This window comes from Anabrus simplex, chromosome 1 (genome assembly GCF_040414725.1).
Source record: "Anabrus simplex isolate iqAnaSimp1 chromosome 1, ASM4041472v1, whole genome shotgun sequence".
Taxonomy (NCBI): Eukaryota; Metazoa; Arthropoda; class Insecta; order Orthoptera; family Tettigoniidae; genus Anabrus; species Anabrus simplex.
In genome coordinates, this window is record NC_090265.1 from 452441783 (window position 1) to 452454561 (window position 12779).

A 12779-nucleotide genomic window follows, 5' to 3' on the forward strand; every position below is an offset into this window, starting at 1 on the left:
CACTGAAAATGTCATGAGGACTGTACTTTTCAAGAAGCTAGGGAAGTGTCATACTCTTCAGCGCTTCTACTGTGTCAATATTCATGCTAGCAGCCTCGTCTCGCATCATCTGTACAACAGCTGGTGCCGATTCTGGAACCTCGCGATCCAACCATTCGAAGCTTTAAAATCAGTAATGCCCATCTGTGCTGCTAAATTATAGGCCTGCACTCAAACTACAGTTCCATTAATTGGTATGTTCGAAGCACAGGCTTACTCGAACACCTCAATTTTCGGTTCAGGAAACTGTCCCTCTCGCACACATTTCCTTTTGCTGCTCACCCGTTGTTCAAATTCACGTTCTATTTCCTTCCTTTTGCTGAGAATAGTATTCAGTGTGGACAGATGAATGTTCCACTTTCGTGCTATAACCACAAGCTGTACGTGAGGATTACTGCCAAAGCCTTGAATATATTTCAACTTATCATCGTTTGTTACCTGTTGTACCTTCTTATCCATTAAGAAAAATACAATATAATAGGTTGTAACAACACATTGAGAAAACGTTTGTCACACCACTGTAATACACAAGCACGAGCAATCAGGTGAGCGACCTTGTTCCATACCAATGAAATGCTCCTGAATACAATACAGTATAAGAATTCCGACAATGCCAAGAACAAAAGAATGACTTGTTCGCTAGCTGAGAAGACAAAATATTCCTTAAAACATTGAGCTGAACAGAAAACTTTCATGTACTGCATGTACTAATAAAAGAACAACGTAGTGACTGGATTAAGCAAAATTCTACAAGGAAAATAGACATAATCCATAAGTTCTTTAATTGCCTACACAATGGTTCAGCATACACCATTAACATAAATTTCTAATTTAAAATAAAAACAAAAGTCAATTTCCGTTTAACAGTAATTCAACAAATAATGTGGAGTACGGACATAGTGCTGCACAAAATAAAATAAAATGCAAAGAAGAACAAGAAGAGAATGTGCCAACAAGAGAAACAAAGGGAGGAGGGGGGGAGAGAGAGGGGGGGGGGGGAGTAGAGTCCGCTATTATCTCTGCATTGCATCATAGCTCAAAACCAGTTCTAGACTGTCAAAAATTATCAGAGATAGGAAGCAATATCACATTGTATTTTCCATATCCCGAATTATGTATTTATATAATGAAATATGAAGAAAACTCTGTTCCCTAACAAATAGTACAACAAAAATTTGACTGTCATAAGCGGGAATAGAAAACATGTTATGGGGTATATTAATATGTATTTAGTAGGATTGGAACTGGGACTTGACGAAATTAATGATTTTAAACAGGAAAATGTAGTAACTAAGAACGTGCTAACAAGATTCCACTGTACTGACAGTTTTTCTCAGCTGGAATGAGGAATACCAGGTTACTCCTCTTTCCCATATTCTGAGAGCAATTAAAGGAACTATGAACGTATGTAAAACTTCCCTTTACGTCTCCCGGAACAAAGCAATGGTATTGTGTCACCTTTGGATTGGCTATGGAAACGCAACATACTCCTACTTACTGAAGAAAGAAGACTCCCTAGTGCGCACAGTTGCGGCACCCATCTGACCACAGTACACATCGTTACGGAGTACAGGAACCTGCCCGATCTCTGCTGTAGTCTAATACGTCCGAGCAACATAGCCCTCATTCTATGAGGTGACGATGAGTCAGTCGACTTCGCCATCTGCTTCATGAGGGATAATGACAATTATGAAAATCTACAGCCTGTTTCCAGTCATTTGACCAGGTCAGGAATGGAATGAAGGAAGCCCCCATCTAGCGGTGAGGATAGGAATTGTGTCAGCTGCCGAAGCCTGTTGCACTCCTTTGGGGGCAATGATTAATGAATGACAGATGAAATGAAATGATATTGGAGAGTGTTGCTGGAATGAAATATGACAGGGAAAACCGGAGTACCTGGAGAAAAACCCGTCCCGCCTCCGCTTTGTCCAGCACAAATCTCACATGGAGTGACTGGGATTTGAACCACGGAACCTAGCATTGAGAGGCCGGCACGCTGCCGCCTGAGCCATGGAGGATCTATGAGGGATGATCTGTTTTTACTATTTTTAACAGTAAAATATTATTCTAGTTATCTCAAACTTTCCTTTCACTATAAATGAATTTTATTGTAACTTTTTAATCTAAATTTTGGTTTTAGTCTTATCTGATCTTATCTACATACTTTGCTTATTTTTAAAAATTCATTTTTAGCATAAATTTTCTTTTGTAACATGTGCATGTTTTACTTTTAAGCAAATGCCTTTCTGAATTTTATTACATCTTAATTCATGTTTTAATCATTTACATAAAATAGGGCATTGTGAATCAGACCCACTGATTATTCGTGTACTTATTCAGAGGGCATATTAAAATCTATCATTCCATTCCATGCCTTCAGACACCAATGACCTAGATGAAAGGCCCCTTAAAACAACAACAACCACCACCACCACCACCACCACCACCACCACCACCACCACCACCATCATCATCATCAATCCATCTAAACTTAGTTTATTCCACCCCACTCTTCCATTTAATCAACACAATCTTCCCACTATAGACCACCTGGCCCTCCAGATGAGCCCGCCAGCCTCTCAGAGTGAAATAGGCTAGCTCTCCACATACCTCTAGGTCTATAGTAAACACTCATGTATGTCATCGCTGGCTTTGTGATGAGATACTGTGAATGTTAATGTATTGCCTGGCTGGCCTGGTTTGATGTAGTTATCCACACCACCCTATCCTGGACCAATCTCTTCACTGCTACATAATTACAGTATCATATCCTACATCTTCCCTAATTTGTTTGTCATACTGATCCCTTACTCTCCCTCAGCCACTATTATCCCGTATACCTCCCTCCAAAGCTAAATGAACAAGCCCTCCATCATACCTGCCAACTTTTGAAAGGGGCTATCAGTAAAACTAACGTGCGACAAAAAATCAAACAATTTTCGACATACCCTGGCTTGAAAGATAAGAATTTCATTATGGTCTGTATTGAACTGAGATCACAATTAAAATTAATAAAATTATGTAATAGTTCCACCTTTTCAATACATGTGAACTTAGTAATGTAAGGTTACATCACTAGTTGATCATAAACAGTACTGGTTTCGATTCCAAATTCCGGGTCATCATCAGCCGATCACGTAAAAACAGAATAAACAATGCACAGATACATAATCAATAATGTAGAAGATATAGTTTTTTCACCAGACGTAAGTTCATGTGGAGCAGTGTAACACATGTGACAGTAGCACTGTGTTTTAAAAGTTTTTAAATCTTGAAGAAAAGAATAATAAATAGAATGTGTTATACTTACGCCTGGTAACGATTACAAGACTGTTCCTCAAACTATATTTATTCTTCTCTTCAAGATTATGAAAACTTTTAAAACACAGTGCTACTGTCACGTGTTACAGAGCTCCACGTGGACTTACGTCTGGTGAAAAAACTCTTATCTTCTACATTACTGGTTACAGTAGAACCTTGATAATTCAAAATCGGTTAATTCAAAATCCCGCCTAATTCGAAGCAGCTCTTGTTCCTGGAAACACGAGTTTTGGTTTTGCATGTTATTTAAGTTGTTTAATTCAAAGTACAATGTCGGTCCCATTACCGAAATTCAGATTTTAAATTCAAAATTGCCTTTACATTTTAAAACAATAGTACCAGTACGTTACAGAGTAATGTAAATTCAAAATTTATCCACGTCATGATAGAATGCGTTTTCCGGAACGTGCAGGGGTAGCTTTTTGCACTTTCACACACTTTAGTGTGTCTGCAATGTGCTTCATAATTGCTAAGTTTAATTGAAATTGGAATTCTTTTGTATTCAACTTTTTAAGGAACGTCGTAATATCACGCTGTGCAGAGAAAGAGAATCCACAAATACTGGCTATGCTGACAGTTGACAAAAATACTGTCATTGCCAATGAAACTGCATTGCTTTCTTTTAATGCCGAGCCCAAACGGTCTTATGGTATTAAAGGAGAAGGTGCCAGCCGGGAAATCGTATAAGGGTAAGAGTCATTTTACCTGTGTTGCAATGAACACGGAAGCGAGAGAATTCCTCCCCTCGTCATAGGGAAGTTCGATTAGCCACAACGTTTTAAGGGCGTCAGGCACTTTCTGTGCATGTACAAGACATCTAAAAATGCAAAAAGTAGAGTAATCCAAAAAATAATGCATTTGCACAGGGGAACCACCACAATTTATCCTCGTCTTTGAATCATGTGAATTTTTTCTTTCGTTACTGCATGCAGTAACGGGCCTTAGAATATTTTGTAATGCAGCAAGGGTTGGTACTTCTGAATTACGAATTGGCGGTTAATTCAAAATCAGGTAATTCGAAGTCCGAGTTTTGAGTCCCAACGACTTCAAATTAACGAGGTTTTACTGTATTTATCTGTGCATTGTTTATTCTGTTTTTAAGTGATTGGCTGATGATGACCCGGAATTTGGGGTCGAAACCAATACCGTTTATGATCAACTAGTGATGTGACCTTACATTACTGAGTTTACATGTATTGAAAAGGTGGAACCATTACATAGTCTTATTCATTTTAATTATGATACCTTGGCTTTACAAAAATGATACTTCTGGGCTACAAAATACAATAATTCAATGCTTTAAACGGGGTACTTCAACGAAATCATATCTACTTACATCATAGGCCAATGATTTGTAGACGAACAGAACAATCAAGAAGAAATCCATGTGAAACAGCAGCAGGCATGGTGAATATTAGTTTGGAGCATACATGACATGACTACCTTGATAAATTAAACATATGCAATAGCTGAAAAAGGCTTTACACAATAAAACTTGTTTAATGTAACACAGGTAAGAAAAAATATAATACACACTGCAAATCACCTGCTAGTTCATCTTTGAAGTCATAGTTGGGACCTTTTTAGCTTCTTGCAAAAGGTCTTGAGAAAATGTTTTCTCATAACAGGGACCAGAACAACTGGTATTCAAAATAGAAATATACTACAGAGATTCACTGGACATGGATGATCTGAACTCTGTTCTATTTTTCTTCACAAGGCTGAAAACACGTCTACATTCTGCATTGCTATGGGGTATGGTGAGAACAGAGAGCATTACTCTAGAAATTCGGTTATACTTAAGAAGTCCATTGGCTCCATGAATTCTTCATATTTATGCCCAACTGGAATCACTTGCTGCATCTTGATTTGCAGCCGAAGTGTCATCTACCTGAAGAGCTGTGAACTGCCTCAAACTCATTCACAACCTCATCTATAGTTTCATTCTCTTCCTTGCATAACATGATAGGAAACTTTTCCAAGAACAAAATGAATGGAAAAAACTGTGCAACTTCAATTTTGTCTAACCTAGCAACTTGAGCATGCTTTAACACATCATCCTTGAGTTGAAACTTGCTGATGATGTAGTAACAGGCAGTACAAAAGTAGTTTCCCACTGATGAAAAGAAAAGGGATTTATCTGTATCCTAGAGATCATTCACTAAGTTCAAAGTCTGAATGCCAATAACTAACCCATCATCATTTAAATAGTTTCTTCCACCATGTGCAATATTAATATCACACCCACATACCATGAAAAAGGCAAATTTTTCTCCCATTCTTGATTTTAGTATGCAACGAAAATCAACAGAATATGATTCTTTAAATGCCTGGAAGTACTGTTTCTTATTGGATTTATTAATGATAATCTACAATAGAAACATAGCGTATGGAAACGTCCGAGATCAAATGTCTCGATATCTATTCTAAAACGCTGGAAGGAACCTGGATCACTGAACATCATATAAAATTACAACATAAATACTCAAGGCAGTCACTTCATCAAAACATGTCAAAGCACACAAAGTCTTAAACCATTAAATGAACATGACGCCAACCTCATGAACAAAGAATATGCACAGGGTAAAAAGCATACACACACGTCGAACAAATGTAATTCTTCTTCTTTATAATTTAATGGGCTTCGCTAATAACGGTATACCCAGTCACTGGAACAATTTTAATTAGTCCAACGAATACAGGAAACTGCAAAGCACGAAGTTATAACACAAAAACTCAAACATTTCATTAAAATATGTCATAACCTTAAAAGGCCAAACATTCAAGGAACGCCAACTTCGTGAACAATGAACACCACTCACATGGTCAAAGAATATGGGTTAAATCACAACAAGCGAACGGAGCGGAACAAAGAAGTTAAGGAGCAGAGCCTGTCGACACCGAAGATTCACACGGAAGAACTGTTATCCCGGCTTTAAATACAATTCCAATAATGACACAAACATCACACGGTTAAAATACCAACAACATCCTTAAAATGGTGAAGGTTTGTCACTCACTTGTTTTGCATTTGATATGACCAAAATGAGGAGAAAGGGTCTTTAAATAAAAGGTACTATAATCAACACAAAATTACATAATGTGACTTATGCCAAATCTGCATTGTGAATACTGGATCACTATATATTTCAGATTAAGTAATGATTAGAAATAACAAAAGAACTAAATAATATAGTTACAGATGATACATGCATAATATAATTCATTAGTGAAAAACTGAAATTATTGAGGACAACATTTTTTGTAATAACTTCACTTTTACAAGTAGCATAGCATCATCATTGAGAAGGAATGTCATTCATTCCCATTAAGGAAAAGTAATACAAAGCGTTTCTTTGTGGTCATAATATCCCAAATCACAATTCAATTTATATAACACTAGCTGTGACTGCGGTTTCAACCATGCTAAAGTTCACAAATAGTTCTCATCTCACTCTCTTGTAATCGTGAAAAAAAAAAAAACCTAGTCAATGCTACTCGTTTGATCATAAGAAAGATGCCTGTGAAAAGCGTCAAGCTTTTGGTGTCAGAGTGAAGCACAGCACGCTTTTACGAGATAAGAGGAAAATTTTCTTTACTGGTCAGCTCCCTCCTCTCAAGGTGAAATAATACAGTACCTAGCCTACAAGTACTTCTATGATTATAACTAAGCTGTTGGTGAAGATTAATTAAAATGTCCAGTAGTTTTTGAGATTAGCCATGGCAACAGTACAAATGTTCTCTCTTGTAATAGGAATGTAGATATAAGGAAGAGAAATACAATGTGGCAAACTTTTATTATTTACTTTTAGATGTGAATTTTTCTTCCAGATAACTAATGTTAAAAAATCACAAATCAGTGAATGGATTACTTTAAAAAAGTCAAAAATTAAATTAAAACACATAAGTAAATTTTTAACCCTAGAACTGGCAACTGTCGAACATTCAACACTTTGGTCTCTGCTGTAGTGGTACTGTCGAATATTCAATATGTTCGTATTTCTTCTCTCAGTTTCCTCATTTCTTCAACAGATGGCATGACAGTATACTTCTTGTCGTCTTGACGTCCACAGCAGCCACAAATTCAGTTTTATTTAAATTTACAACCTCTTTGGGCACAATTTCACAATGCAGTTTTCAGACAATCTGTTTGAGTGCCATTTCTGCAGTGCTTGTAAACAAACCTTCACAGACTCTGCTTTGCTATTCTATTTAATTTTATTTACTAGTTTTCTGTTCGGTGTGAGTTACTTCTGCATCATATCTGCCAACTTTACAAAACCAAAAATCAGATTTTGATATGAAAATCAGGAAAAATCAGGAGAAATCAGGAAAAAATATTGGTCAAAACTGCTTATTCTACATGTCTTGTGCAATACAGTACTATGATATATTTATAACACTTATTGTCTCATAGCCTGACTGCTGCTATACGAGGCTACAAGGCTAAAAATTACACATCTCTATTCCCTCACAGGAAGTATGCGAGTGAGATGATTGGTCTCTGATAAGCCTTCTGAAAATAGTATGAATTGATGCTCCACACGTGTGAATCCGTCATGCACTTAGATGCCATTACTTAGCAAATGCATAGATTAATATATTTCATCAAGCGCCCGTGCGATTATGCGAAGCGCAATGCTGTTTGTATCAAATAACTAGCTGATATACCTGTGCTTCGCAATGGAATTCTCAGAAATACTGTCCTTATAGTTTTAACAACTGTAGTCAACATAGGTCACATAGGTCATTACAATGACATCAGTACGAATGTCGCGATTAAAAGCAATGCTGTCACACACAATATTCAATAAAATGGAAAACAGGATATTTTCTTACTTTTAACGAAAAGTACTACGGTGTCGATCTAACGGTTCTAAATTCCAGAGCTAGAAATTACCAGGCCGCAGACAGCCGCGGACACTCCTGCGTCATTATTCCGTTCAAGTGTGCACACTACTCATTCCAATCACTGCCTCAGAGTAGGGATCGAATAGCTGGAATACCATGATGATATCAGAAAATTTATGAACTAGAGGAATGGCATGCTAAAGAGGAGAGAGAGATCTAACTCCCCAGCTACTTCCCGCCAATATTCAGGCAGAATGTTATACTCGGTACGCAGCAGTAATCCCATCTATCGGAGATAAATGGCAGCAGAATACACAAAGCACATCACAATAAACAATGGTCAATGTAATGTTATTTTTGATCAATATTATGATATTTCTATATTGCAGGCCTTCACATTAGTTTTCCTCCGACTCTGATATTGGAGCATCTAATGTAAAGTGAGTACTCCGTTCTTTCATGACTTCCTCTTGTGTTATTATACAAGCGATCGTTTCTTCATGACTTTTCTCATTCTTATAATCATCTTCACAATTTAATCACCATCACCACCAATATTATTATTGTCGATACAGTAAATCTGAATAAGACATAAATAATCGGAAATTGTATTCTCTAAAACTTTTGTTATGTAGTACTTTTCAATATGACGAATGAGATAGGTAATTAAAAATTCAATTTTTGGCTCCTTCCCCTGAACTACCATTTTGAACAGGGTGAATAAAATTATTTATAGCGTAGACTGTAGTTCCTTATTCCCCGACTTTACATACAGATTTTCATTAAATTCTGTTCACCCATTGTCTCGTAGTGGTACCTCAACGCTGATATGGACTTAGCAACAAAAATCCAAATTCATGAATATCTCTATTATCATAGCTGGTAAAGTAAAAATGTATAAGACATAAATGATAGGAAATTTAATAATACGAGGGTTGGGGCAAAAGTCATGGCAACTATTTTTTTTTCCTTGAAGATACTAGTCCAGTTGGAAAATGTGACATATACAGACGAAAGGACAAGGTGTTAACTACGTGTGGACAATTAACAGCACTGAAATATCGTAACCCACTAATTTATTACGGTAGTATATGGGGCAATACGGCCTTCCTGGTGCAAAAGAATGACAACACAGTACACATAAAGTTGACATGACAAACCTGGACCTAAAGACCCTGAAAGTAGTCCCCTGCTACTGAGGCCACACACTGCGAACGATGTGGGAGGCGCTGAATACCATCTGTCTCAGCATTTGCTGCACCATGTGTGAATCGGGTCACCTGTTGGCGCACAGCATTAACAATGTCCTCTCGTGTTGCAAACCGCCTACCACGTAGTGGTTCCTTAATCTTTCGAATGAGATCAAAGCCACAGGGCGAAATGTCGGGAGAGTACGGTGGGTGCTCCAATTCTTCCCATTCCCAACGTCGCAGTAGCTGCCCTACACACTCTGCTTTATGTGGTTTTGCATTATCGTGCAGGATTACTGCACTGTCCACATGATCCGGACATTTCTCCCAAATGTCACGTCGTACCTGTCGCACCAGGAAGTCCCTGTAGTACTGTGCGGTCACTGTTCTGCCATGTGGAACAAAGTGGCAAACAACGACACCCCTGACGTCGTACATGATGATCACCATCAATTTGACTGGGGAAGGATTCTGACGGACCTTCTGCCTCCTTGGTGATCCAGCATGCTGCCACTATGCGGACTGAAGTTTCAGTTCTGGTTCGTATGTCCTGGCCCAAAATTCATCGATGGCGTTTATTCGTGAGAAGAGTTGATCGCCGTCATGTTGCCAGCGTGAAAGGTGGTTGGAGCATATTGCATACCACACCCATCTTTGAACTTCCGTCAGTGCATGCGGTACTCACCGCAATGTGATTTTGCGCAGTTGAAGCTCATTACGCAACATCCTGTGGACAGTGTGTTTCTCAATGTCACTTGCCCTCTCTAACTCCAGTAGCATCCATCGTCTGTCTTCATCCAGGAGCTGCTCGATGATGGCATGTGCCACGTCAGTCCGCACACTGACAGGTCGTCCTGAACGTTGCTCATCACTGGTTGACACACGTCCTTGTTGAAACTTTCCTACCCATCGTGCAACTGTATGGTATGGTAGGGCATTATTCCCAAGTGCTTCCACTAATTCACTGTGACATTCCATCGCATTTCTCCCTCGGAGAATGGCTATTTTGATGTAAGCGCGCTGCTCAACACGCATTTCTTCCATCTCGCACGACACTCACCAACTAACTGATTTCACAGCCCTCGCTGCGCTACTACCAGCTATCACAGAGCCATCTGTTGTTCTGCATACACACTATGCCTGCAGAACTTCCACGACACATATACGTTTGTGATCCGTTCACATATCTACAAGAAAAAAAATAGTTGCCATGACTTTTGACCCAATCCTCGTATATAATTTCAGTTATGTAGTATTTATCAATAGGGCCAATAATAAAATATTTGAGAATTAAATTTTAGGCCTTCCCCTAAACTACTATTTCACTCAGTATGAATAAAATTATTTATGGCCTAGATTGTAGCGACTTATTCCCTGACTTTATATACCGGTTTTCATTACATTCCCTTCAGCTGTTTTCTGGTGATGTGCGTACGTACGTACAGACCAGAAATTACGGAAAATCAAATCGTGCATTTCCCCTTGTTACTGTGGTCATGACCGGTACAGAAATATTCTTTTTAAATTCTGAGCGATATACAGACAAAACTCTTATTTTATCTATATTGAGATAAATTAAAATGAGTCAGAATTGTCTCCAAATGGCCCCTAAAATCTCTAGAAAAGTCACTAGTCATTATCATTGAAATTCTGTCACTAAATTACTAAAAAATACTCCATATCTAGCGACTAGTCTCTAAAATCGACTAGACTGATGTGAAGGAACACAAACATAGCATGCGAGAACGAGAGATCGACAACCGATATACGTTTCGTTGAATTTTGATTGTAGGATCTTTCTAACCGATATACGTGTCGCAATATACAGGTTTTAGTAAACATAGCACATTCACGAACATTTCTCGCATTAATAAACGTCGATATTTCGTTTGAAAGCAGCCAATGAGCGAAGGACCTCGGCCACTTGACGTAAAAAGGCTGAAATGGCGGGATTTGAAAACAAATGTTTGCAGTTCACCAAAAAATAAGTTAAAATTGAGAGAAATAATTGAATAATAGGGAGGCAGGACAAACTGTCGAAAATCGGGAGTCCCCCACCTAAATCGGGAAAGTTGGCAGGTATGCTGTATATATTGATATTTGATTGAGTATATACATTTTTTTTACAGTGTGTGCCTAAATATGGCCTCTTCACTTCATTACAGAAAATTAGTAATGAAGGAGTGCAAAATTTGTTGGAAGATGAAAGGGACAGATCTGACTGAGGTTACTGAGGATGAACCGACAGATTCAGAGTCAGATTTGGAATGTTTATCAGCTATTTTTGAACAATATTGGAAAGTGAAAGTGATGACAAACCTCCCAGAAAACAACCTATCGCAACAATGTGGTCTAATGTCATGCTTCCAAGTGATTGCATGCCAATATATATTCCCTAACATTTTCAAGAATATACCTCTAAGAGTGATGAAACCTTTGCTAGTGCATTACAGATACATTATTGACAATCTGTATATATCTGTGTCATGTTCCAGATTTGTGTACGTATGATTGAAAGTTTTTATTATTATTATTTTGAATTTAGGAATTACACTTTTTGAACAGGCTGTAGTACATTTTTGTAGTCAAAACATTCATGTAATTTCATGTCACTGTGACAATCCTCAGTGAATTAGCTTTATGTAGACATATATAAATTCACAGATGTATTAGTATCTTGCAGATATTTTGTATTTTATTTAGACAAGTAAAAACTGCCAATTATGGCTGTCACCACAAGATTTAACATTGACAGTTCTAAGGTTAATGATTAATCTTTCACACAGAGGAGAAAACGAGCAACAATGAACAGTACCTATGTCTTGCTGGAAGAGCAACCACTTCAGACACTGGTCTTGCTCTACGCGAAGGTCGATGGAACCTCAAATTAAGCTGAGACTGGTCAGTGACGTATTTCGTTTCCCTCTCTCTTCGTCTCCTCAGAGCTGGTGTACATGCTGTTAACTGCTGCTCATCCTCTGTGGAACTATTATTGGAGACCCTTGCGTCTGGCATTGTGGCACACCGACGTAGAGGCAACTGTTGGGGAGATGGGGAAGAGGAGACACTGTCTGTCTCTGGTGTGTGCCTTAGGTTTAAAGATGACCGTTCCTCCTCCACACCTCTGCAGCAGTACGTATTAACAAATTCTGGTTAAGAAAACTTAATGTTATAAGACAACAAGCATCTACATAATATGAACAGTTCAAAATGGATTAATATATGCAGTAATGTACTTTATGTTCAATTGTGGGGAAGATGAACACTGGCGGGAAAAAAAAAAAAAATATCCAAACACCATGAAATAAGGAATGTAGAATATGGAAATTTCAACAATATATTAATTGAGGTAAAATATTTAATTTATTAAAGGTAAAA

General features: G+C 37.9%; 1 protein-coding gene across 10 annotated transcripts in view; it reads right to left on the reverse strand.

Moving 5' to 3' along the window:
• Asator (tau-tubulin kinase asator) overlaps window positions 1-12779 on the reverse strand; it is a 500954-nt gene that overhangs the window by 34983 nt on the left and 453192 nt on the right. For 6 of the 10 annotated variants that reach the window (XM_067135206.2, XM_067135210.2, XM_067135205.2 and 3 more), the window contains one exon: window positions 12217-12525. The exons of 1 other annotated variant lie outside the window; for it this stretch is intronic. In XM_067135206.2, coding sequence (XP_066991307.1) covers window positions 12217-12525 — 309 coding nt within the window. Of the gene's footprint in view, window positions 1-12216; window positions 12551-12779 lie in introns of those variants that run through there. 3 more of the 10 variants (XM_067135213.2, XM_067135212.2, XR_010858479.2) reach the window with 3 other exon arrangements.